The sequence below is a fragment of the Oncorhynchus masou genome, chromosome 32, assembly GCF_036934945.1.
Source record: "Oncorhynchus masou masou isolate Uvic2021 chromosome 32, UVic_Omas_1.1, whole genome shotgun sequence".
Taxonomy (NCBI): Eukaryota; Metazoa; Chordata; class Actinopteri; order Salmoniformes; family Salmonidae; genus Oncorhynchus; species Oncorhynchus masou.
In genome coordinates this window covers 13,547,541-13,575,503 of record NC_088243.1, presented here as the reverse complement: position 1 = coordinate 13,575,503, position 27,963 = coordinate 13,547,541, and the positions used below count along the sequence as shown (strand labels likewise).

General features: G+C 43.5%; 1 protein-coding gene across 1 annotated transcript in view; it reads right to left on the bottom strand.

Annotated features, from left to right (window-relative positions):
* Positions 1-27,526, bottom strand: part of rin3 (Ras and Rab interactor 3) — a 38,835-nt gene extending 11,309 nt beyond the window's left edge. Inside the window, exons 1-9 of the mRNA XM_064953336.1 lie at positions 26,870-27,526; positions 10,373-11,582; positions 10,009-10,123; positions 7,211-7,283; positions 6,759-6,850; positions 3,891-5,059; positions 3,488-3,651; positions 3,123-3,277; positions 12-208 (exon numbers count right to left, since the gene is read on the bottom strand). Of these exons, the coding sequence (XP_064809408.1) occupies positions 12-208; positions 3,123-3,277; positions 3,488-3,651; positions 3,891-5,059; positions 6,759-6,850; positions 7,211-7,283; positions 10,009-10,123; positions 10,373-11,582; positions 26,870-26,913 (3,219 nt within the window). The 5' untranslated portion in view covers positions 26,914-27,526. The remainder of the gene's footprint in view (positions 1-11; positions 209-3,122; positions 3,278-3,487; positions 3,652-3,890; positions 5,060-6,758; positions 6,851-7,210; positions 7,284-10,008; positions 10,124-10,372; positions 11,583-26,869) is intronic.
* Positions 27,527-27,963: the final 437 nt, after the last annotated feature.

Here is a 27,963-nt window from a genome sequence, read left to right as displayed (position 1 = left end):
TTACTGTCTACCTTCTCCATGACAGGGGTCTCTGGGACGCTGGTGGTGATCCCCAGTTCTGTGGTGGTGGTACCCAGGACGACACTCTGGTTCTCCCTCAGTCTCTTCAGACAGCCGTCCCTGTCGTGGATGTCTTTCAGGCCTGAATACACAGCCTCCCTCAGAGGCTTCAGCATAGCCTTACACAGGGCAGCCTCAATAATCACCTCTGGAGAGGAACACCACAAAACACACGGGTTAGAGATCAGTGGGCGCCATTTCTAGTTGAGAATAGAGCTTGTTGCAGGCAGCTACGTATTGATTTGACTTTATCTTAGATTTCCTGTCTACTCTACTCACTCTGACTAATGACTACATTTCTGCCTGCAGTTATAGTTCTTTATGGACAAAAGATAACCAAATGTTTATTCATTTAGTCTGAATATTATCCCCACTTGAATATATACAGTATTTATATGTACACTGTGTAAAAAAAACTGACATTCAGCATTCACGTTGGAGGAAAAATAAGTTATTATATTTAAGCAGTAAGGCCCAAGAGGGTGTGGTATATGGCCAATATACCACAACTAAGGGACGTTCTTAGGCACGACGTGGCACCTGGACACATCACTTAGCCGTGGAATATTGGCCATATACCAAAAAAAACAGAGGTGCCTTATTGCTATTATAAACTGGTTACCAATGTAATTAGAGCAGTAAAAATATGTTTTGTCATATGGTCTGATATACCACGGCTGTCAGCCAATCAGCATTCAGGGCTCAAACCACCCAGTTGATAATAATCCAGAGTCTATTGACGCCGTGCGGCCATCTAAGTAACGTAATAAAACAATCCCCATCAAATGATACAAAATGCATCATACAGGGATGATTTCTGTATTTTCAAAGTTACATATCTTGAAAACTTGATTGCTGACAAGCATACATTTGGGACTCTGTCAACAATGAACTAATGAAACAACTACAAAATATGGTTTTTGGGTGGAGTTTATCTTTAATCGAGAGAGTTTTTTGCATGGTGTGTGTCTCAATCCACCACAGCCGGCTACACTATATATACAAAAGCATTTGGACAACTCTTCAAATGAGGGGATTTGGCTATTTCAGCCACACCCGTTGTTGACAGGTGTACACAGCCATGCACATTTCTGCCATGCTAGAGCTGCCCTAGTCAACTGTAAGTGTTGTTATTGTGAAGTGGCAATGTCGAGGAGCAACAACAGCTACGCATGAAATGGTAGGCCACACAAGCTAACAGAACGGGACCGTTGAGTGCTGAAAAAGCGTAAAAATCTTCAGTTGCAACGCTCACTGCCGAGTTCAAAACTACCACTGGAAGCAACGTCAGCACAATAACTTTTCGTCTGGAGCATCATGAAATGGGTTTTCGTTTCTAAGCAGCCGCACACAAGCCTAAGATCACCATGCGCAATGCCAAGCGTTGGCTGGAGTGGTGTAAAGCTCGGCGCCATTGGACTCTGGAGCAGTGGAAACGTGTTCTCTGGAGTGATGAATCATGTTTCACCATCTGGCAGTCCGACAGACTAATCTGGGTTTGGCGGAGGCAAGGAGAATGCTAACTGCCCAAATGCGTAGCGACAACTGTAGAGGTTGGTGGAGAAGGATGGTCTGGAGATGTTTTTGATGGTTCAGGCCCCTTGGTTCCAGTGAAGGGAAATCTTAACGCTAGAGCATACAATGACATTCTAGACGATTCTGTGCTTTCAACTTTGTGGCAACAGTTTGGGGAAGGCCCTTTCCTGTTTCAGCATGACAATGCCCTCGTGCACAAAGCGAGGTCCGTACAGAAATTGTTTGCCGAGATCGATCTGGAAGAACTTGACTGGCCTGCACAGAGCCCTTACCTCACCTTTGGGATGATTTGGAACGCCGACTGCGAGGCAGGCCTAATCGCCCAGCATCAATGTGCCCGACCTCACTGATGCTCTTGTGGCTGAATAGAAGCAAGTCCCCACAGCAAACATCTAGTGAAAAGCCTTCCCAGAAGAGAGGCTGTTGGAGCAGCAAAGGGGGGACCAACTCCATATTAATGCCCATGATATTGGAATGAGATGTTCGACGAGCAGGTGTCCACATACTTTTGGTCATGTAGTGTACGTCGGCTTATTAATTCAGTAAGAATATTATCCTCACTTGCATATATGGGGCAGGGTAGCCTAGTGGTTAGAGCGTTGGACTAGTAACCGGAAGGTTGCGAGTTCAAACCCCCGAGCTGACAAGGTACATATCTGTCGTTCTGCACTTGAACAGGCAGTTAACCCACTGTTCCCAGGCCGTCATTGAAAATAAGAATTTGTTCTTAACTGACTTGCCTGGTAAAATAAATATACTGCTTTTATATGCAAGAAACCCTGCATTCACAGTGGAGGCCAAATAAGTTTGATATTAAACACAATTCAACCATCAAATGTTAACAGTGACAACCCTCATAAACAACTATGTTGTCTGTCCCTGTTGTAATTTCACAGGTGTCACTAGAAAGTCTAATTTCAAATGCACACAGCGAAGACTGTGCTATACAACTGTCTCCTGTTTGACAGTAAATAAGGGGAACATCCTCTTTGCCAAATGTGATTTTGGACACTGAATATGTTACGCATGTTCATTTGAAGATTAGTGAGAACTGAAGCATTCATGTGAAAGACAGTGTTCATGTGTACGCTACACGTGACTGTAAGTATCTTTGGATAAAAGAGTCTGATAATGGAATGTATTTTTACTATTAGTAAGTTATTTACATAGCCACGGCCAAGTAGAAACTGTATCAGACAAATAACATGGGGGGGGGGTCTCAAAATAAAGAGCAAAAGGAACTCAGTATTTTGAGTGTGTAAAGAGTCTTGAAAATGGTGTGTCTAACGCTGAAAATGGTGTGTCTAACGCTGAAAATGGTGTGTCTAACGCTGAAAATGGTGTGTCTAACACTGTGTATAGACAGATGCATGTTGAGTATGTCAAGGAGAATTAAGCATGCCCAGGGAATCAAACCCAGAATCCTTCCATTGCAACACTGTGCTCTACTAACTGCAGTAACTCTAAGATTACAACTGCTAGACTATGTTACTGTATCTAGCCTGTAATTAGACTGTATATCTCACCCAATTTGTCCTCTGTGTAGATGTTGGGCTCCAGTAGATTCTGTAGCTCAGTGCTCTGGATGAGGTAACTCTTCAGCTGGGTCATCATCTGCCTGATCTCCTGCAGCAGCTCAGTGCTGGAGCTGTGCTTCCCCATGGTCTCCAGGATATACACCCTGGGGTCAGATACATTCATTGATTAGTACATCAAGGGTGTCCAAATCGATTACAAAATTAGGGACATTGAACAAATGTAAATGACATTTTCCATTAGACAGAGATATGAACAAGATTAAGTTGTGAGTCAAAATATGTGTGGCCCTAATCAGCCCTAGCAACCATCAACTAAGCGATTCTGAAACATCTGTGTTGAACGGATCTTCTACCTGTAGTCCTTCACCAGGGTGCCAAAGTAGGAGCTCCCGTCCCTGAACAGCTCTAGGATTCTCTTCTGGAGCTTGTGGTCGGTGTTCATGAAGTTAGTGAACACGCTGGAGAGGCGGTGCTTGGCTCGGTCCAGCATGATGGTAGGCGTCCTCTTCATCGACACCTGGAGGTTGTCATTGATTTTTAATGATAAGTGTTTTATTTTGATTATGTTACAGGAAAATGTCATACAGATTCACATACAGTAACAAAGTCACAGCAGCAATTGAATAGGTACAGAAAAGCTTTTAGTTAGGTTACTGTATGATGTTAGTTATACAGTTCATAAAAATGTTAAATGGGAAGTCAAGGGGACTTCCTGGTGAAATAAAGGTGAAATAAATCAATGAAAGATATATGAACCTTGGTGTTGTTGGTCCCACCGGTCCCTACAGCCCCGCTGGCCACAGTGTCAGCCTCCTCCTCTGTACTGCTGGTAGAGTAGGAGTCATGTTCCAGGGCAGGGAAGACAGCTTCCCCATCAGGGGAGTACAAGGACACATCTGTCCCCCTGGCCTCCCCCACGGGGATGGAGGTGAGCCTCGAGGCAGGCGAGGGAGTGCTGGAGTTCTGGGGGGTATCCGATGATGAATTGATTGACAGAAGTCCTCCGCTTATCACGTTTCGGGAGAGAGGTGTGGTGGGCGTGAACTGAGAGGGTTTCTTCTTCCTGGGAGGCGGAACTGGATGTGAGGCCCTCTTCGTCCGCGGGGCTATAGCCACGGTAACAACCTCACTAATGTTTGAAGCCCCTGATGTCCCTTTGTTCTGCAGTGTCTCTGTCTCACCGGCATGAGATTCCACTCCTAACTTCACCTCTGCCATGTTAGTGGTGTCATCGATGCAGACCAGTGAAGCAACAGGCACTGGACCAACACCGCCCTCCTGTCCCGGGATTGAGGGACGGTTCTCTGAGGGTTTCCGCCGAAGGGGTACGAGTGGTATCCTGTGTGGGGGTGGTCGGGGTGCTGGGTGTTTCTGTCCTGCTGTTGCTCCGTGAGGTGACAGTGGCTGTAGAGGCTGAGTAGTTGCTACTGAGTCAGTAACAGTAACTGACACCTCTTTCTCCGAGATGAGTTGAGAAGCAGCTCCCTCTCCCTCCTCAGCGTCTTTGCTGCTGTCTCCTTCCGCTTTCTGACCTGTTGCCTTGGCTGTTACTGTTCGCGGTGGGGGTGGAGACCTGAGGGAGACACTTTCCCCTCTGGCACCCTGCTTAGCCAACTGTGACAGAATCAAGCCCTCTGGGACATTTGGGGGCCTGGGTGGAGGGCGTTTGAACTTGGGGGGTACCTGCACCTGCCCCGGGCCTGGGGTGTTCAGACTCTGGCTCCTGTGGATGGGAGCTGGGACGAGGGTGGAGGCCTCCAGGCTGCTGCAGTACTCCTCGATGAAGATGGGGTTGATGTACCACAGACGGTCATTACTATTCCCAGTGGACAGCTGGATCTCACAGGACGAACTGCTGTGGCCCTGACCCTGGTCATCACGTTTGACCATTTCTGAGGAGCTGTGAAGCTGAGAACCCCAGAAATCTGCAAGGAGGAAGAAATAGGTAATTGTGATTACTGAGAACATTTCAAAGTAATGCTTTATTTCTGTGTGCTGGCAATCTTTTTCATAGAGGTGAGAAAGAAGAGTTACCAGTCCACCATCAGAAAGAGTTACCAGTCTACCATCAGAAAGAGTTACCAGTCTACCATCAGAAAGAGTTACCAGTCTACCATCAGAAAGAGTTACCAGTCTACCATCAGAAAGAGTTACCAGTCTACCATCAGAAAGAGTTACCAGTCTACCATCAGAAAGAGTTACCAGTCTACCATCAGAAAGAGTTACCAGTCTACCATCAGAAAGAGTTACCAGTCTACCATCAGAAAGAGTTACCAGTCTACCATCAGAAAGAGTTACCAGTCTACCATCAGAAAGAGTTACCAGTCTACCATCAGAAAGAGTTACCAGTCTACCATCAGAAAGAGTTACCAGTCTACCATCAGAAAGAGTTACCAGTCTACCATCAGGAAGAGTTACCAGTCTACCATCAGAAAGAGTTACTAGTCTACCATCAGAAAGAGTTAACAGTCTACCATCAGAAAGAGTTACCAGTCTACCATCAGAAAGAGTTACCAGTCTACCATCAGAAAGAGATACCAGTCTACCATCAGAAAGAGTTAACAGTCTACCATCAGAAAGAGTTACCAGTCTACCATCAGAAAGAGTTACCAGTCTACCATCAGAAAGAGTTACCAGTCTACCATCAGAAAGAGTTACCAGTCTACCATCAGAAAGAGTTACCAGTCTACCATCAGAAAGAGTTACCAGTCTACCATCAGAAAGAGTTACCAGTCTACCATCAGGAAGAGTTACCAGTCCACCATCAGAAAGAGTTACCAGTCTACCATCAGGAAGAGTTACCAGTCTACCATCAGAAAGAGTTACCAGTCTACCATCAGAAAGAGTTACCAGTCTACCATCAGGAAGAGTTACCAGTCCACCATCAGAAAGAGTTACCAGTCTACCATCAGAAAGAGTTACCAGTCTACCATCAGAAAGAGTTACCAGTCTACCATCAGAAAGAGTTACCAGTCTACCATCAGAAAGAGTTACCAGTCTACCATCAGAAAGAGTTACCAGTCCACCATCAGAAAGAGTTACCAGTCTACCATCAGGAAGAGTTACCAGTCTACCATCAGAAAGAGTTACCAGTCTACCATCAGAAAGAGATACCAGTCTACCATCACTAGGGCTGAACTCTGACACTATTATCGTCAGATAATTATACTTTTATTTTCACAACATAACAAGCTTTATCAAAGACAACTGGTTGATGATGAGCGATCAGTTTTCACAATGCAGAGAGGAACTAAATACATCAGACTATAAATGGATTTTTGTTCTATGACTAATTGGGAGGGGTTTTGTTTCATAGCTATTAAAGGATGAAGCTAGCCCATATAGCACGCACACACACACACAACGACACACACACACACACACACGCACACGCACACGCACACACACACACACACACACACACACACACACACACACACACACACACACACACACACACACACACACACACACACACACTGTACTTGTGTGTGTCAACACACTCATTCACACTGTTGAGACACTTCACCTCCATTTCACTCACAGGGTCTTATTCTAGTCAACTTTCCCTAAAAGTGATATAATGGCATGCTACAGAGGTGTTCAGAATGTCCCACTACCTACCTGAGCCTAATGTCGATATCATCTCTATATCTTCGTACTTGGTTGCCTGGACGATGACCTGAGGCAACCTCAGGGTGAAGGGTAGAATATCCCTGGAAGATAATTAATCACATCATTATTCATTTATTATAAAAAATATTTTCAAGGGCGAGATGTAGGATCTTCATTTGATCAGCCTGTTGCAGGAGAAGGTTCCTGTAATTCAGGGCATTTAAAACTTGTAGTGTATTTGAGGGTGAAAAAGGATTCTAAAGTTTCTAATTTCCACTTCGAAATTTCAGACTTGATTTTTCCTTAAGAAAAATGTATCAACCCCTACTAAAATGTCCATGAATTATAATTCACATAATAATTCACACTTGCTGTTGCTGCAGGATTATTTTCCTGCTGTATCAAACTGGCTCAAATGAAGATCCTACACCTGTAGGATCTGCAGGATGGTCTTGTCTTACCGGCTGACACAGTAAAAGGCCATGAGTTTGAAGATGTTGTCAAAGACCAGAACAGACCCTTCCAGGTACATCACTGGTGGAGAAGGGAGAGGGTGTTATAACACAAAATGATATGAATACTGACATTCTACACCAGAATGACCTCTTAGTCATGCAGTAGAGATAGATTGGGACCGAGAGGTACCACAAATGATTCAAGAGATGAAACTGCAAACATACTTTTCAACAGATTCTCACACACACACACACACACATCCGTATGCTGCGACCAGGGCCTGGTGAGCTCAAAGTAGCAGGAAGTCCTGTAGGACAGGAAGCTTGTGGTCACACAGCACCCTCACCCTCTCACCCTTCTCCCCCACAGGAGTTATACATAGAGCTTGTCACATAGAGCAGCTGTGTGGATAGATGGACTAGCATCATGTGTTCTGTGAGTGTAGATGGATGGGCTAGCATCATGTCTTCTGTGTGTGGTTGATGGATGGGATAGCATCATGTGTTCTGTGTGTGTGTGGATGGATGGGCTAGCATCATGTGTTCTGTGTGTGTAGATGGATGGGATAGCATCATGTGTTCTGTGTGTGTGTGGATGGATGGGCTAGCATCATGTGTTCTGTGTGTGGTGTGATGGATGGGATAGCATCATGTGTTCTGTGTGTGGTGTGATGGATGGGCTAGCATCATGTGTTCTTTGTGTGGTTTGATGGATGGGATAGCATCATGTGTTTTGTGTGTGGTTTGATGGATGGGCTAGCATCATGTGTTCTGTGTGTGGTGTGATGGATGGGCTAGCATCATGTGTTCTGTGTGTGGTTTGATGGATGGGATAGCATCATGTGTTCTGTGTGTGGTTTGATGGATGGGCTAGCATCATGTGTTCTGTGTGTGGTGTGATGGATGGGCTAGCATGATGTGTTCTGTGTGTGGTTTGATGGATGGGCTAGCATCATGTGTGCTGTGTGTGGTGTGATGGATGGACTACCATCATGTGTTCTGTGTGGTTTGATGGATGGGCTAGCATCATGTGTTCTGTGTGTGGTGTGATGGATGGGCTAGCATGATGTGTTCTTTGTGTGGTTTGATGGATGGGCTAGCATCATGTGTTCTGTGTGTGGTGTGATGGATGGGCTAGCATCATGTGTTCTGTGTGTGGTTTGATGGATGGGCTAGTATCATGTGTTCTGTGTGTGGTGTGATGGATGGGCTAGCATCATGTGTTCTGTGTGTGGTTTGATGGATGGGCTAGCATCATGTGTTCTGTGTGTTGTTTGATGGATGGGCTAGCATCATGTGTTCTGTGTGTGGTGTGATGGATGGGCTAGCATGATGTGTTCTGTGTGTGGTTTGATGGATGGGCTAGCATCATGTGTTCTGTGTGTGGTTTGATGGATGGGCTAGCATGATGTGTTCTGTGTGTGGTGTGATGGATGGGATAGCATCATGTGTTCTGTGTGTGGTGTGATGGATGGGCTAGCATCATGTGTTCTGTGTGTGGTTTGATGGATGGGCTAGAATCATGAGTTCTGTGTGTGATTTGATGGATGGGCTAGCATCATGTGTTCTGTGTGTGGTGTGATGGATGGGCTAGCATCATGTGTTCTGTGTGTGGTTTGATGGATGGGCTAGCATCATGTGTTCTGTGTGTGGTTTGATGGATGGGCTAGCATCATGTGTTCTGTGTGTGGTGTGATGGATGGGCTAGCATGATGTGTTCTGTGTGTGGTTTGATGGATGGGCTAGCATCATGTGTTCTGTGTATGGTTTGATGGATGGGATAGCATCATGTGTTCTGTGTGTGGTTTGATGGATGGGCTAGCATCATGTGTTCTGTGTGTGGTGTGATGGATGGGCTAGCATCATGTGTGCTGTGTGTGGTTTGATGGATGGGCTAGCATCATGTGTTCTGTGTGTGGTGTGATGGATGGGCTAGCATGATGTGTTCTGTGTGTGGTTTGATGGATGGGCTAGCATCATGTGTTCTGTGTGTGGTTTGATGGATGGGCTAGCATGATGTGTTCTGTGTGTGGTGTGATGGATGGGCTAGCATCATGTGTTCTGTGTGTGGTGTGATGGATGGGCTAGCATCATGTGTTCTGTGTGTGGTTTGATGGATGGGCTAGCATCATGTGTTCTGTGTGTGGTGTGATGGATGGGCTAGCATCATGTGTTCTGTGTGTGGTGTGATGGATGGGCTAGCATCATGTGTTCTGTGTGTGGTGTGATGGATGGGCTAGCATCATGTGTTCTGTGTGTGGTTTGATGGATGGGCTAGCATGATGTGTTCTGTGTGTGGTGTGATGGATGGGCTAGCATCATGTGTTCTGTGTGTGGTGTGATGGATGGGCTAGCATCATGTGTTCTGTGTGTGGTGTGATGGATGGGCTAGCATCATGTGTTCTGTGTGTGGTGTGATGGATGGGCTAGCATCATGTGTTCTGTGTGTGGTTTGATGAATGGGCTAGCATCAGGTGTTCTGTGTGTAGTTGATGGATGGGCTAGCATCATGTGTTCTGTGTGTGGTGTGATGGATGGGCTAGCATCATGTGTTCTGTGTGTGGTGTGATGGATGGGCTAGCATCATGTGTTCTGTGTGTGGATTGATGGATTGTGTGGATTGACTGATGGCTGTAACACAGATAGTCCCATTACCTTTTTACCACAGACTGTTCACCAGGGCCTGAGGACAGGACACAGACATTTCAGTGGGAGACTGTTGAGGCTTAGGGTTAGGATAGATCCAGTTACAAGCCTGGATGTATCCTAACCCTATATAGACCGTCTCTGGTTAGGATACTCACGTGACTTCTCCTCCTTAATCAGAATGTCCTGGACCTGACGCTCCTCCTGCTTGTCAGATACACATACTGACAGCACCATGGATTTCTGGTCGTGGCTTTTACGCACTAAAAATATCTGTTGGTACACAAAGTAATGCTTTCAATATCTATTATCATACAACAAATATACATGAGGAAATCTTTCAAAGATGGCTGCCCCTACATGTGTTTTGTAAGCATTTTTGATGAGTATGTGACCAATGAATGAGTGTGTGAACGATTTGTACAGCTACATCACAGTTGTTCGGCTGCAGAACAGTCGACCACAGTCGACCACAGATACATCATCTGCCTATGTGTTTATGTAAAGAACTTGTTAGTTCACCCCAGGGATTTCCTTCTTCAGCATGAGTGTGGTCCTCTCCTGGGCCATACCCAGCTGCAACCACACCGGGCAAGTTTTGATCAGTTTCTCCAGGATACTGATGCTAGGTTGTGGGGCTGTGGCTTGGGTTGGAGATGGGGCTGTCGATGAGGCCGAAGCTGGGGCGGGCTTGGGAGCTAGAGGGACTAGTGGGGAGGGTAGAGGGGGAGAGGAGGACTTCATGGATGGAAGTGGGGGTCTGGGGAGAGCTGGAGAGGAGGGTTTGGCTTTCGAGTGAGGGTGAGGTATGGGGGGTCTCGGCTGGGGTGGACCAGAGAGTTTTCGAGGTGCTGGGGGTCTAGGAAGAGGGGGTGAGGAGATCTTTGAGAAAGGAGGAACACGGGGAGATGGAGGTACGGAGGGTTTTGAGAGAGGATGAATGGGGGGAGTGGACAGAGGGGGTTTTGCTATAGGAGGTACGTGGGGAGAAGAGATAGGAAGTGAGGAGCGTTTTGAGATGGGAGTTACAGTGGGAGCAGAGATGAGCATAGATGAGGGCTTTGGGACCGGCTGAGATGAAGGTGCTGGTAGGGTTAGTTCTGAAGAGGAGAGCTCTGGGACTGAAGAGGACATATGTAAGGGGAGGGGAGGAGCAGAGACATCCAGGATGTCAGGAAGGTGGGGTGTAGAGGGCTCTGAGACTTGAGGGGGTACTGGTGTGGGGAGGGGAGGAGTAGATGTCTCTGGGACATCAAGTACCAGGGGTGTGGGGAGTGGGGGAGTTGAGGTCTCTAAGACTTGAGGGGGTAGTGATGTGACAAGGGTGGAAGTAGAGATATCCGGGACATCAAGGACTAGGGGTCTGGATAAGGGGGGAGTACATTCCTTAGGGACAGCGGCATTGGGGACATCAGTTGCGTCAGTGGCATCAACGGCCAAGTCAATTTGAGAAGGGAGTGGTTCAGAAGCTGAATGGAGGGGCGGTGTGGGTGAGGAGGGTGAGGAGGGTATGAGGGGTGAAGGGAGGAGGGGGGAGGAGTCCAGGTAGACAGGTGGAGTTGGGTCAGTTGGGTCAGGGGGTGGGGAGGGTTTGGAGGGGAGAGTCGTAGGAGCCATCAGGGGTGGTCCCGATGAGAGGGCAGGTCTGGGAGGGGGGAATAGTACTGTTGATCCTGAAGATAAGGTAGGGGTGAGGGGGGGTCTAGGTGGGGAGCATGGCTCAGCATTCACCCTATAGAGTGAGACGAGAGATATGAGAGAAAGATAGGAAAGAGAGAGAGAGAGAGAGAGAGAGAGAAAGACAAAAATAATGTTGTTAGAAAAAAAGGTCCAGCTGTCAGGACCACAAATACAAATTCCACCTAGACACCCTTGCCCTGGAGCAGGTATTCCCAAACTGAGGCACGCACAATGCCATCAGGGGTACGCCAAATAAAAATGTGATTCACATTTTAAAAAATAAAAGAAAATATTTTCAAACAGTACATTTATATTTTCCAACGGGGCTATACATTTGGGTGAGTTTTTTTTCTAGTGTTCAACGAAATAACAACACAATGTCAAATACAGGTAGCCTAGTCAAATAATTAATTAATAATGAACATCCAATCACATTAACCGTTACTCTCTCACAGGAAACCTTCACTCTTGCGCAGACATTTAAAAAATAAACATGACAATTTGAAAAATAAGCCACAGGAGTTTTTGAGCGAGAATTAGGACGACTTTCGAGTAGTAAGACATGTATAAAAGCAACAGATACCATTATTTAGAAGGGGCTAGAAGCGTCTTACATGGTGAGCTACAGAGTGGCTAGGACAGGCAAGACCCATACTATTGTGGAGGACTTCATTCTTCCTGATGCTGTGGATATGGTTGGGACAATTGTTAAGGGAATTTTTAACAATGATGACTAATCATGTATACATTTCAATCAGGACTGACTAGTCCAAATGCTATTATGTACTGTACATATATGAATTTTCTCTCTTGCTCCCATTCCCAATTGTATATAATATAGTCAGGAGTTTAGAACAGTGCCTTGGTACAAATGGATGAACTATCTCCAGATGGCAGGGACGGACTATCTCTAGACTGTCTAGAATGCCATCTACACTGACTGACCTTGGCTACAGGCGAGGAGGGAAGGCTCGAGAACTATAGGGCCTCTCTACCGGTGTCATGAAGAGATAGAACATTTAGAAAACGCTGACGTCATTTTCAGTTTATCACCTGTGGAAAAATGTGTATATACCAGTACTCTCTTGAATTAAACGCTGTTACCTGACTTTTAAGACCGGGGCTCTGTCCATTCTTATAAAAATATTGGGTCTTACAAACCCTTTGAATGCATTGACAGAGTATTTAATTCTGATTGGGAAACAATACAGAGGAATTTAGAATTCCACTAACAACAATCCTCGGGGAAAAGGCCCAAAAAACCTTTCCCGACAAGTCCTTCATCAAACAACACTGTTTCATGACGCATCAGTGACATGGCAGGAGATGCTTTGAAACAATTACTGCTTCGCATACAAGCCAGTGAATTCTATGTGTGACAGCTGGATGAGTCAACGTGGCGGGCCAGGCACAGCTCCTGGTATATGTCCGTTACGTTTAGGGGGGGGTCAATTAAGGAAGACATCCTCTTCTGCAATCCACTGGAAATCAGGACATCATGAGAGGATATTTTTAAAGTACTGGACAGCTTTGTGACATCAAATGGACTTTGGTCAAGATGTGTTGGTATCTGTACTGATGGCGCAAAAACCATGACAGGGAGACATAGTGGAGTGGTAACGCGCGTGCAAGCAGTTGCTACCGACACCACTTGCCAAGGGAATGCCTGACAGCTTGAACGACGTTTTGGACACTACAGTGAAAATGATGAACTTCGTTAAAGCAACACTTGTGTATTTTCTGCATTATGCAATGATATGGGTAGTGACCATGTAATGCTTTTACAACATACAGAAGTGCGCTGCTTTTCAAGGGGCAAAGAATTGACACGTTTTTAAAGTAAAACTTTTCTTTACTGACCATAATTTTCCCTTGTCTGACTGTTTGCATGATGACGAGTTTCTCACACGACTGGCCTATCTGGGTGATGTTTTTTCTCGCCTGAATGATCTGAATCGAGGATTACAGGAACTCTCCACAACTATATTCAATGTGCAGGACAAAATTGAGGCTATGATTAAGAAGTTTGAGCTCTTTTCTGTCTGCATTAACAAGGACAACACACAGGTCTTTCCATCATTGTATGGTTGTTTGTGTGCAAACGAACTCAAGCTTACAGACAATGTCAAATGTGATATAGCGAAGTACCTGAGTGAGCTGGGTGAGCAATTATGCAGGTACTTTCCCGAAACGGATGACACAAACAACTGGATTCGTTATCCCTTTCATGCCTGGCCTCCAGTCCATTTACCGATATCTGAACAAGAGAGCCTCATCGAAATTGCATCAAGCGGTTCTGTAAAAATTGTATTTAATCAGAAGCCACTGCCAGATTTCTGGATTGGGCTGCGCTCTGAGTATCCTGTCTTGGCAAATCACGCTGTTAAGACACTAATGCCCATTGCAACCAAGTACCTATGTGAGAGTGGATTCTCGGCCCTCACTAGCATGAAAACTAAATACAGGCACAGACTGTGTGTGGAAGATTATTTATGACTGAGACTCTCTCCAATACAACCCAACATTGCAGAGTTATGTGCATCCTTTCAAGAACACCCTTCTCATTCACCTGTGGTGAGTATTTCCCAATCTTTAATGAACAAATAAGGTTTCATATGTAAGATGGTTAAATAAAGAGCAAAATGATTGATTGTTATTATATTATTATTTGTGCCCTGGTCCTATATGACCTCTTTGTCACTTCCCACAAGCCGGGTTATGAGAAAAACTCACACTCATTATTATGTTTAATAAATGTCATGTATAGTGTGTGTGTGGCAGGCTTACAAAAAAACAACATTTGAGAGTGGCATGACTCTGGTGCTAGAGGGGGTACGCAGCTAGAGGTTGAATGTATAAGGGGTACGGGAAGCTGTGAATGTTCTGAGAGACAAGGCAAGGACCTTCTATACCATCAAAAGGAACATAACATTTGACATACCAATTAGGATCTGGCTAAAAATACTTGAATCATTTATAGAACTCATTGCTCTGAGGTCTGGGGTTCGCTCGCCAACCTACAATTCACAAAATGGGAAAACAATAAATTGAGACTCTGCATGCAGAATTCTGCTAAAATATCCTCGGTGTACAACGTAAAACACCAAATAATGCATGCAGAGCAGAGCAGAATTAGGCCGATACCCATTAATGATCGAAATCCAGAAAAAAAGCTGTTAAGTTCTACAATCACCTAAAATGAAACGATTCCCAAACCTTCCATAACAAAGCCGTCACCTACAGAGAGATGAACCTGGAGAAGAGTCCCCTAAGCAAGCTGGTCCTGGGCCTCTGTTCACAAACACAAACACACCCCACAGAGCCCCAGGACAGCAACACAATTAGACCCAACCAAATCATGAGAAAACAAAAAGATAATTACTTGACATATTGGAAAGAAATAACAGCAAAGAAACTGAGCAAACTAGCATGCTATTTGACCCTAAACAGAGAGTACACAGTGGCAGAATACCTCACCACTGTGACGGACCCAAGCTTAAGGAAAGCATTGTCTATGTACAGATTGAGTGAGCATGGCCTTGCTATTGAAAGAGGCTGCCGTAGGCAGACCTGGCTCTCAAGAAAAGACAAGCTATGTGCACACTGCACACAAAATGAGCTGCACTTCCTAACTTTCTGCCAAATGTACGACCATATTAGAGACACATATTTCCCTCAGATTATAGAGACCCACAAAGAATTAGAAAACAAACCCAATGTTGATAAACTCCCATATCTGCTGGGTGAAATACCACAGTGTGACGTCACAGCAGCAAGATGTCTGAGGAACAATTGTAAATACATATTTAGGTTGATTTATTTTGTCTTTACAAATTACATAGAGCCATAACATGACATTTGAAATGTCTCTATTCCTTTGGAACTTTGTGAGTATTATTTTTACTGTTCATTTTTGATTGTTTATTTCACTTTTGTTTTGTTATCTATTTAACTTGCTTTGGCAATGTAAACATACGTTTCCCATGTCAATAAAGCCCTTTGATTTGAATTGAATTGAATTGAGAGAGAGAGTTAGAAAGAGGGATAGAGAAAAAGAGAGCGAGACAAGAGGGAGAGAGAGACAGAGAGGGAGAGAGAGAGAGAGGAAGAGAAAGAGAGAGAGAGAGACAGAGACAGAGGGAGAGAGAAAGAGAGACAGAGAGGAAGAGAAAGAGAGAGAGAGAGACAGAGGGAGAGAGAGAGAGACAGAGGGAGAGAGAAAGAGGGATAGAGAAAGAGAGAACGAGACAAGAGGGAGAGAGAGACAGAGAGGGAGAGAGAAAGAGAGAGAGAGGAAGAGAAAGAGAGAGAGAGACAGAGACAGAGGGAGAGAGAAAGAGAGACAGATAGGAAGAGAAAGAGAGAGAGAGAGAGAGAGAGAGAGAGACAGAGGCAGAGAGAGAGAGAGAGACAGAGGGAGAGAGAAAGATAGACAGAGAGGAAGAGAAAGAAAGAGAGAGAGAGACAGAGAGGGATAGAAAGAGGGATAGAGAAAGAGAGAGCGAGACAAGAGGGAGAGAGAGCCAGAGAGGGAGAGAGAAAGAGAGAGAGGAAGAGAAAGAGAGAGACAGAGGGGGAGAGAGATAGAGAGACAGAGAGGAAGAGAAAGAGAGAGAGAGAGAGCGAGAGAGACAGAGGGAGAGAGAAAGAGACAGAGAGGAAGAGAAAGAGAGAGAGACAGAGATGGAGAGAGAGAGACAGAGAGAGAGAGAGAGAGAGAGAGAGAGAGAGAGACTGCTATTCTTTCTTTTTGCAACATGAAATCACTATCAGTTAGCATGTGGAACATTCAGGGCCTAAACTCATCAACCTATCAGTCAGCATGTGGAACATTCAGGGTCTAAACTCATCAACCTATCAGTCAGCATGTGGAACATTCAGGGCCTAAACTCATCAACCTATCAGTCAGCATGTGGAACATTCAGGGCCTAAACTCATCAACCTATCAGTCAGCATGTGGAACATTCAGGGCCTAAACTCATCAACCTATCAGTCAGCATGTGGAACAATCAGGGCCTAAACTCATCAACCTATCAGTTAGCATGTGGAACATTCAGGGCCTAAACTCATCAACCTATCAGTTAGCATGTGGAACATTCAGAGCCTAAACTCATCAACCTATCAGTCAGCATGTGGAACATTCAGGGCCTAAACTCATCAACCTATCAGTTAGCATGTGGAACATTCAGGGCCTAAACTCATCAACCTATCAGTCAGCATGTGGAACATTCAGGGTCTAAACTCATCAACCTATCAGTCAGCATGTGGAACATTCAGGGCCTAAACTCATCAACCTATCAGTCAGCATGTGGAACATTCAGGGCCTAAACTCATCAACCTTTGGACTGGAGAGTTTAGCACTGGAGTCCAACAAAAATCTTAAAGATGTTGACGTCATCATTCTGCAGGAGACATGGTGTAAGGCTGACGTTGTCACTCACTGTCCCACAGGCTACAGAGAGGTAATTGTGCCATCACAGAACACAGCTCTGTCAATAGAGGCAGAGACTCTGGAGGAATGATCATTTGGAACACATCCGAACTACAAAATCTAACTGATACCTAAAAATGGGTAAATATCACATTTGGTGAAAACTGAAAAAGGAACTTGTACTCAGAGAGAAATATGTGTTCCTTTGCACAATATATATCCTCCCTCAGAATCCCCATATTACTTAGAGGAGATCTTCCCCACCCTTGAGGAAGAGACATGCAATTTCCAGGCCCAGGGAAATGTGCTCATCTGTGGGGACACAAATGCGCACACAGAAACACTACCTGATCTAACGAGCACACGAGGGGACAGCTTTATTACAGGCCATAGTGTCTCTAACTGTCTTAATCTCCCCCATAGAAACAACAGTGACAGCACCGTCAACAAAAACAAAAGGGATCTATTGCAGCTCTGTAGAAGCCTGGGTCTGTACTTCGTCAATGGTAGGTTACGGGGGGACTCTTTGGGGAGATTCCCCTACTGCTCACCTCTTGGCCACAGTACAGTAGACTATATGATTACAGACATTGACCCTTTCTCTCTCAGCTCATTCACTGTCAAGCCACTAATACCCCTGTCTGATCACAGCCAAATTACGTTGTTCCTCAAAAGAACAGACATGGAAACAACTGCACATTCAGAGCCCAGTAAGCCATACAACATCAGAAATTCATACAGATGGGCCCCAAACAGCACAGAAGAATACCAGAAAGCAACCTGTAAACAAAATAGCCAGACACTCTTAGATAACTTTCTGGATACCACATTCTCTCACAGTGAAGAAGACATCAATCTAGCAGTGAAAAACATCAACTACAGTGCCCTGAGAAAGTATTCGGCCCCCTTGAACTTTCCGACCTTTTGCCACATTTCAGGCTTCAAACATCAAGATATAAAACTGTATTTTTTTGTGAACAATCAACAACAAGTGGGATACAATCATGAAGTGGAATGACATTTATTGGATATTTCAAACTTTTTTAACAAATCAAAAACTGAAATATTGGGCGTGCAAAATTATTCAGCCCCCTTAAGTTAATACTTTGTAGCGCCACCTTTTGCTGCGATTACAGCTGTAAGTCGCTTGGGGTATGTCTCTATCAGTTTTGCACATCGAGAGACTCAAATTTTTTCCCATTCCTCCTTGCAAACAGCTCGAGCTCAGTGAGGTTGGATGGATGGAGAGCATTTGTGAACAGCAGTTTTCAGTTCTTTCCACAGATTCTCGATTGGATTCAGGTCTGGACTTTGACTTGGCCATTCTAACACCTGGATATGTTTATTTTTGAACCATTCCATTGTAGAGTTTGCTTTATGTTTTGGATCATTGTCTTGTTGGAAGACAAATCGCCGTCCCAGTCTCAGGTCTTTTGCAGACTCCATCAGGTTTTCTTCCAGAATGGTCCTGTATTTGGCTCCATCCATCTTCCCATCAATTTTAACCATCTTCCCTGTCCCTGCTGAAGAAAAGCAGGCCCAAACCATGATGCTGCCACCACCATGTTTGACAGTGGGGATGGTGTGTTCAGGGTGATGAGCTGTGTTGCTTTTACGCCAAACATAACGTTTCGCATTGTTGCCAAAAAGTTCAATTTTGGTTTCATCTGACCAGAGCACCTTCTTCCACATGTTTGGTGTGTCTCCCAGGTGGCTTGTGGCAAACTTTAAACAACACTTTTTATGGATATCTTTAAGAAATGGCTTTCTTCTTGCCACTCTTCCATAAAGGCCAGATTTGTGCAATATACGACTGATTGTTGTCCTATGGACAGAGTCTCCCACCTCAGCTGTAGATCTCTGCAGTTCATCCAGAGTGATCATGGGCCTCTTGGCTGCATCTCTGATCAGTCTTCTCCTTGTATGAGCTGAAAGTTTAGAGGGACGGCCAGGTCTTGGTAGATTTGCAGTGGTCTGATACTCCTTCCATTTCAATATTATCGCTTGCACAGTGCTCCTTGGGATGTTTAAAGCTTGGGAAATCTTTTTGTATCCAAATCTGGCTTTAAACTTCTTCACAACAGTATCTCGGACCTGCCTGGTGTGTTCCTTGTTCTTCATGATGCTCTCTGCGCTTTTAGCCGACCTCTGAGACTATCACAGTGCAGGTGCATTTATACGGAGACTTGATTACACACAGGTGGATTGTATTTATCATCATTAGTCATTTAGGTCAACATTGGATCATTCAGAAATCCTCACTGAACTTCTGGAGAGAGTTTGCTGCACTGAAAGTAAAGGGGCTGAATAACTTTGCACTCCCAATTTTTCAGTTTTTGATTTGTTAAAAAAGTTTGAAATATCCAATAAATGTCGTTCCACTTCATGATTGTGTCCCACTTGTTGTTGATTCTTCACAAAAAAATACAGTTTTATATCTTTATGTTTGAAGCCTGAAATGTGGCAAAAGGTCGCAAAGTTCAAGGGGGCCGAATACTTTCGCAAGGCACTGTATATATTCAGGCAAACGACAAAAGAAGCACAATTGAAATTGATTAAAAAAACTAAACTAAAACGGTTACAGATGACAACTGGTTTGATGCAGATTGAAAAATTATAAGGAAAAAACATAGAACACTATCCAACCAAAAGCACAGAACCCAAATAATGGTGAATTAAGCCTTTATTACTGTGAGACTTTAAAACTCTATAAACGTACGCTCAGAACCAAAAAAGGCCCAGTACAACAGCAAGCAGCTGACAATAATTGAGGAGTCCATAAACACAAACAACTTCTGGCAAAATTGGAGAAAATAAAATAAAAATCTAAACAAGAGGAATTAGCGATACAAAATGGTGACATATGGACAACCCATTTTAAAACACTCTACAACACCGTTCAAATTGACACAAACGCAGAACAACGGCAAATTCATGAGAAGTTGAATGGATTAGAAAAAGCTATAAAAGACTATCAAAATCCACTGGACTCCCCAGTTACTGACCAGGAGCTCTATAAGAAACTTCAGGCCCTCAAATTTAAAAAGCATGTGGACCTGATGGCATCCTAAATGAGATGCTCAAACTCACTAGTGCAAAATGTCAATTGGCTATATTAAAACTGTTTAATTTGATCCTGAGTGTAGGTTATTTCCCTGACATCTGGAATCAAGGACTCATAACCCCAATATTTAAGAACGGAGACAAATTTGACCCTAACAATTCCAGAGGCATTTGTGTGAACAGTAACCTGGGGAAGGTTTTCTCTAGTATTATAAATGTAGTTCTAAACTTCCTTAATAAGCACAATGTCTTGAGTAAAAGCCAAATTGGATTTATACCAAAACATCGCACAACTGATCGTATTTACACCCTACACACCCTGATAGATAAACATGTTCACCAAAATAATACCAAAATATACTGTCACGTCCTGACCTTAGTTCCTTTTTTATGTCTCTATTTTAGTTTGGTAAGGGCATGAGTTGGGGTGGGCATTCTATGTGTTGTTCTATGTTTTTGTATTTCTGTGTTTGGCCTGGTATGGTTCCCAATCAGAGACAGCTGTTTATTTGTTTGAGAACCATACTTAGGCAGCCTGTTTTCCTACTATGGGTTGTGGGTAGTTGTTTTCTGTTTTCTGTTGCTGCATCTTTACAGGACTGTTTCGTTTTCATGGCACTCTCTTTGTTATTTTGTTTAGTGTTTCTGTTCCAATAAATAACATTGGTCCGATCCTTCATACTCCTCGTCGAAACCGTTACATATACGCTTGCTTTATCGACTTCCTGTCACACCCTGACCATAGTTTACTTTGTATGTTTTGTATGTTTATTATTTATTTTGTTTGGTCAGGGTGTGATCTGAGTGGGCATTCTATGTTGTGTGTCTAGTTTGTCTGTTTCTGTGTTTGGCCTGATATGGTTCTCAATCAGAGGCAGGTGTTAGTCATTGTCTCTGATTGGGAACCATATTTAGGTAGCCTGTTTTGGTGTTGGGGGTTGTGGGTGATTGTCATTTTGTCCGGCGTGTGTTAGTTTGCACCAGTATTAGGCTGTTTCGGTTTTCGTTACGCTTATTGTTTTTTTGTATTGATTCGTGTTTCTTCAGTTTCATTAAACATGGATCGCAATAGCCACGCCACATTTTGGTCTGACACTCTTTCACCTAGAGAAAACTGTGACACTTCCAAAAAGCATTTGATTCTATTTGGCATACAAGACTGTTCTACAAAGTTAGTGAAAGTGGAGTAGGGGGTAAAACATATGACATAATTAAATCAATGTATACTGGCAATACGTGCAGTATTAAAATGGCAAGAAAATAACAGAATTCTTTAACCAGGGGCGGGGCCTTCGCCAGGGTTGCAATCTGAGCCCTGCACTCTTCAATATTTACATTAACCTCTTACATCTATGGGGGCGCTATTTCATTTTTGGATGAAAAACGTTCCCGTTTTAAACAAGATATTTTGTCACAAAAAGATGCTCGACTATGCATATAATTGCTACCGTTCGAAAGAAAACACTCTGACGTGTCCAGAAATACAAAGATCTTCTCTGTGCGTGCCCTATAACGTGAGCTTCAGGCAAAACCAAGATGAGATGGCATCCAGGAAATGACAAGGATTTTTGAGGCTCTGTTTTCCATGGTCTCCTTATATGGCTGTGAACACGAGAGGAGTAAGTCTGCCCTTTCTGTCGTTTCCCCAAGGTGTCTGCAGCATTGTGACGTATTTGTAGGCAGATCATTGGAAGATTGACCATAAGAGACCACATTTACCACGTGTCCGCCCGGTGTCCTGCGCCGAAATTGGTGCGCAAAAGTCACCTGCCAGTATTTTTCCATACGATACAGAGAGTAAAGCAAGCTTCCACGAACTGCATGTCAATGAAGAGATATGTGAAAAAACACCTTGAGGACTGATTCCAAACAACGTTTGCCATGTTTCGGTCAATATTATGTAGTTAATCCGGAAAAAGTTTTACGTTGTAGGTGACTGCATTTTCGGTTCGTTTCGGTAGCCAGACGCAATGTAGAAAATGGAACGATTTCTCCTACACACAGACGCTTTCAGGAAACACTGCGCATTTGGTATGTGACTGAGAGTCTCCTCATTGAAAACATCAGAAGCTCTTCAAAGGTAAATGATTTTATTTATTTGGTTATCTGGTTTTTGTGAAAATGTTGCGTGCTACATGCTACACAAAATGCTATGCTAGCTTTGCATACTCTTACACAAATTAGTCAATTTCTATGGTTCAAAAGCATATTTTGAAAATCTGAGATGACAGTGTTGTTAAGAAAAGGCTAAGCTTGAGAGCAAACGCATTATTTTAATTTTATTTGCGATTTTCAGAAATCGTTAACGTTGCGTTATGCTAATGAGCCTGAGGCTTTAGTCACGATCCCGGATCCGGGATGGGGAGTTTCAAGAAGTTAACGAATTGGCCACTATTCTAGAAAAATCATCAGCCCCTGGTGTTAGTCTCCACAATTCAGAGGTTAAATGCCTACTCTTCGCAGATAACCTATGCCTGCTGTCACCCACAGCACATGGCCTACAGCAGAGCCTGGACCTGCTACAGCAGTACTGCCAGACCTGGGCCCTGGCAGTAAACCCCAAAAAGACTAAAATAATGATTTTCCAGAGAAGATCCAAATCTCAGGGAATTAGACCAAAATTCTCAATTGGTACAAATATATAGAGTACTGTACACACTACAATTACTTAGGGTTAAAAATAAGCTCAACTGGACACCTTAATGAGGCAGTGAATTAAGTTTTGGAAACATCTAAAATACATCTACAATACAGTGACTGGTCCTGGGGCTGAGTTCACAAACTTGTTCTACTAACACACTGAAGCCTCAGGACCAGAAAATCCAATCAATCAGAATAAACCAAATTACAACACAGTCAAAACAAAACACAGGCACAAGCACAAAGCAAAATGCAGTGCTATCTGGCCCTAAATCGACAGTACACCGTGGCTAACTATTTGACCATGGTTACTGATCAAAACCTTAGAAAAACATTGACAAAGTACATGCTCAGTGAGCACAGCCTTGCCATTGAGAAGGGTAGACACAGGAGAACCTGGCTCCCTGTAGAGGAAAGGCTGTGCAACCACTGCACAACAGCAGAACCTGAGATAGAGCTGCATTTCCTGACAAAATGTCAAAAATATAAAACAATTAGAGTGTCATTTCCCCAAATGTGAAACCCTTTCAAAGAGCTCTCTGATGAGAGTAGGCTGCCCGTCCTGTTGGGAGAGGACGCAGAGAGCTGTGGGTTGGCAGCGCACTACACTGCTGCCTGCCATAAGTTGAGGGACAGTGTATGACAAACCAATCAACCTGCACATGTACTCTACTGTTTGCTTATTGTTATTGTTCAATGTATGGTTATTATTGTTACTGTTGTCCCATTTACAATTTGGATTCTCATTATTTTTAATTTTGTAAATATCCAAAGTAACCTTTGGCAAAATTAACATTGTTACGTCATGCCAATAAAGCTAATTTGAATTGAATTGAACTGAGAGAGAGAGAGAGAGAGAGATCGAGATTATCAAAATCCAGAAAAGAGCTGTTAAATTCTATAACCACCTAAAAGGAAGCGATTCCCGAAACTTCCACAACAAAGCCATCACCTACAGAGAGATGAACCTGGAGAAGAGTCCCCTAAGCAAGCTGGTCCTGGGGCTCTGTTCACAAACACACCCTACAGAGTCCCAGGACAGCAGCACAATTAGACCCAACCAAATCATGAGAAAACAAAAAGATAATTACTTGACACATTGGAAAGAATTAACAAAAAAACAGAGCAAACTAGAATGCTATTTGGCCCTACACAGAGAGTACACAGCGGCAGAATACCTGACCACTGTGACTGACCCAAAATTAAGGAAAGCTTTGACTATGTACAGACTCAGCGAGCATATCCTTGCTATTGAGAAAGGCCGCCGTAGGCAGACATGGCTCTCAAGAGAAGACAGGCTATGTGCTCACTGCCCACAAAATGAGGTGGAAACTGAGCTGCACTTCCTAACCTCCTGCCTAATGTATGACCATATTAGAGAGACATATTTCCCTCAGATTACACAGATCCACAAAGAATTCGAAAACAAATCCAATTTTGAAAAACTCCCATATCTACTGGGTGAAATTCCACAGTGTGCCATCACAGCAGCAAGATTTGTGACCTGTTGCCACGAGAAAAGGGCAACCAGTGAAGAACACGCACCATTGTAAATACAACCCATATCTATGCTTATTTATTTTATCTTGTGTCCTTTACCATTTATACATTGTTAAAACACTATATATATATATAATATGACATTTGTAATGTCTTTATTGTTTTGAAACTTCTGTATGTGTGATGTCTACTGTTAACTTCTATTGTTTATTTCACTCTATATATTATCTGCCTCACTTGCTTTGACAATGTTAACACATGTTTCCCATGCCAATAAAGCCCTTGAATTGGAGAGAGAGAGAGAGAGAGAGAGAGAGAGAGAGAGAGAGAGAGAGAGAGAGAGAGAGAGAGAGAGAGAGAGAGAGAGAGAGAGAGAGAGAGAGAGAGAGAGAGAGAGAGAGAGAGAGAGAGAGAGAGAGAGAGAGAGAGAGAGAGAGAGAGAGAGAGAGAGAGAGAGAGAGAGAGAGAGATCATGAAAAAGCTTGTAAACCATGACTCATATGTAGGGCCATGTGCTTTGGATAATTATGTCACCTGACCTGGATTGTCACCAGACCTGGACCTCTATTTAAAGCCTTTTCAGCAAACTGTCACCTTTTCTTTTTATGTCAGATGATCCGCCACCATCCTCATTTCTGGAAAAGGCTTCAAATTAAGGTAAAAATCAAGGTCATGTGATGTGACATCCCAAAACACAGGGCCCTCCATCATATATACCGGTCTCATTCCTTTCCAGTTTGGAACATTTTCCCCCATTCTCAGCAGATTCAGTTGATCTAAAAAGCTGCTTTCTCCTTGCTTTCATTTCTACCCAGTCCTGGCAGGGGAGATCTCAACCCAATTTGACATTTTCTGTGCAATATAGCTTGGGGGTAAATGTATACTATTTACTCTGAAGACCAAGTCAATGGAAGGATGTTTGGAAGGATGGGAGTTGGATCCGCGGCCGAGTCATACCAAAGACTGTAAAAATGGGACCTGGTGTATCCCTGTTTGGCACTCAGCAGTAGGGAGATAGATTGGGTGTAAGGCCCTGTGATAGATTATCATCCAGGGGGTGTACATATACACTGAGTATACTAAACAGTAAGAATACTTTCCTAATACTGAGTTGCATCCCCCCCTTCATTAGGGCAATGACAAGGTGTTGAAAGCTTTCCACAGGGAGACTGTCCTATGTTGACTCCAAAGCTTCCCACAGTTGTGTCAAAGGATGTCCTTTGGGTGGTGGACCATTCTTGATACACACAGGAAACTGTCAAGCATAAAAAACCCAGCAGCGTTGAAGTTCTTGACTCAAACCGGTGCGCCTGGCACCTACTACCGTTCAAAGGCACTTACATTTATTGTCTTGCCAATTCATCCTCTGAATGGCACACATACACAATCCATGTCTCAATTGTCTCAAGATTTTAATTTTTTTTTCCTTCCTCCTCCCCTGCATCTACATTGATTGAAGTGGATTTAACAAGTGACATGAATAAGGGATCATAGCTTTCACCTGGATTCAACTGGTCAGTCTATGTCATGGAAAAAGCAGCTGTTTTTAATGTTTGTATACTCAGTGTACATCAAGCTGACTCACGTCTCACTACAGAAACAGAAGATTGGCTCTTGTGATCAATTCCGGCTCACACAAACCATGGCTCGTGCAAGATTAATACTGTTTGCTTTGGAACTAACATCTTGCCAAGGGTGAGTTATCTTTGGCATAAGCTTGCAAAAGTTAGGATTGTTAAAAAAAAAGAATATAATCAAAAAAGGTTGTTGAAGTAGAAGGCCTTATCTTCGGTGTAGAGACCTTGAGCCCAGAGTTACGCAGACTAAACTCCTGTCCATTTGTTTGTTTTTACATACCAGACCCAACTGACCTTTTAGTAAAGAGTTAGAGCCACAGAACTAACGGACAATTCCATGACAGTGGGAGAAGGAAATATTTTCGGTATCTCAGATTGATCTGGAAATTCTCACATATAGGAGGAAGGATGTTGGACATGCTTTTTATATTTGTGTCACAAACCATTTTTGAGAAAAATCATTATGAAAGTGGCCATTTTAGGTCCTTTTTAGACACATGTCTCCTGTAAGATCCTATGATCTGTCAACTGTACATGATACAGACAACATCTTGGAGTCATTATACTGTCAGACCCTATGATCTGTCAACTGTACATGATACAGACAACATCTTGGAGTCATTATACTGTCAGACCCTATGATCTGTCAACTGTACATGACACAGACAACATCTTGGAGTCATTATACTGTCAGACCCTATGATCTGTCAACTGTACATGACAGACAACATCTTGGAGTCATTATACTGTCAGACCCTATGATCTGTCAACTGTACATGATACAGACAACATCTTGGAGTCATTATACTGTCAGACCCTATGATCTGTCAACTGTACATGATACAGACAACATCTTGGAGTCATTATACTGTCAGATCCTATGATCTGTCTAAAAAGGACCTAAAATGACCACTTTCATAATGATTTTTCTCAAAAATGGTTTGTGATACAAATGTAAAAAACATTTAAAACATCCTTCCTCCCAATTAAGTTTCTATGTGAGAATTTTCATAACAATCTGAGATACAAAAATATTTTCTGCTACCGCTGGCGTGGAACAGTTAGAGGCTCTAAGCCCATTCTAGATATTATATGTCTATGTTTGGAACAGAGTTTGTTTCTTCATACCCAGTAGATGCGGTCTCCTGAGAGAGAACAGCTGTTTTCATCATTCTGTCGTTCGGACTCAAACTCTTTCCTAATGTCCGTCTTCAAAGCAACCCCCTCTGTCAGTCACACACAACTCCACTGGAACAATCCATGATGGTAGCCTGAGAACTCCTCCATGTCCTTGGATCCGTTCTCAATCTCCCTTTTCTATCTCACACTGTGTTCCTCTCTATCTTTATTTTTCACACTCTAGTCCCGCAGTTTTCAAAAAGTTTGGTGACAGGATAAGTATTCTCTCTCTCTCTGACTCTTTCTTTCCCCCTCCCCTCTTTCTGTGTCTCTACTTCCTGTCTCTCTAAGCGGAGTTGCTTTCAGGAAGAGGTAGACCAGTGTGGTCAGCCTGCCGCCCTCCTCTCCTGCACTCCTTCCCCCTTCACACAGCTAGCCTTCAGGTCTGCCAAGAAGATCACAGATCTTCTAAAAAAACGGTTCAAACCCTCCCTCTCTTTCTCCTCTTCTTGTCCCACTTCTCTTTCTCACACACACACTTGGTAGTTATTCTCTCTCTCTCTCTCTCTCTCTCTCTCTCTAACACACTTGGTAGTTATTCTCTCTCTCTCTCACTAACACACTAGGCAGTCCTTCTCCCTCTTTCACACACTTGGTAGTACTTCTCTCTCTCACACACACACTCTTGTTAGTTATTCTCTCTCGGTCTCTCGGTCTCTCTCTCTCTCTCTCTCTTTCTCTCTCTCTCTCTCTCTCTCTCTCTCTCTCTCTCTCTAACACACTTGGTAGTTATTCTCTCTCTCTCTCTCTCTCTAACACACTTGGTAGTTATTCTCTCTCTCTCACTAACACACTAGGCAGTTCTTCTCCCTCTTTCACACACTTGGTAGTACTTCTCTCTCTCACACACACACACTTGTTAGTTATTCTCTCTCTTGGTCTCTCTCTCTCGGTCTCTCTCTCTCTCTCTCTCTCTCTCTCTCTCTTCCTCTCTCTCGCTCTCAATTCAATTCAATTCAAGGGGCTTCATTGGCATGGGAAACATATGTTAACATTACCCAAGCAAGTGAAGTAGATAATATACAAAAGTGAAATAAACAATA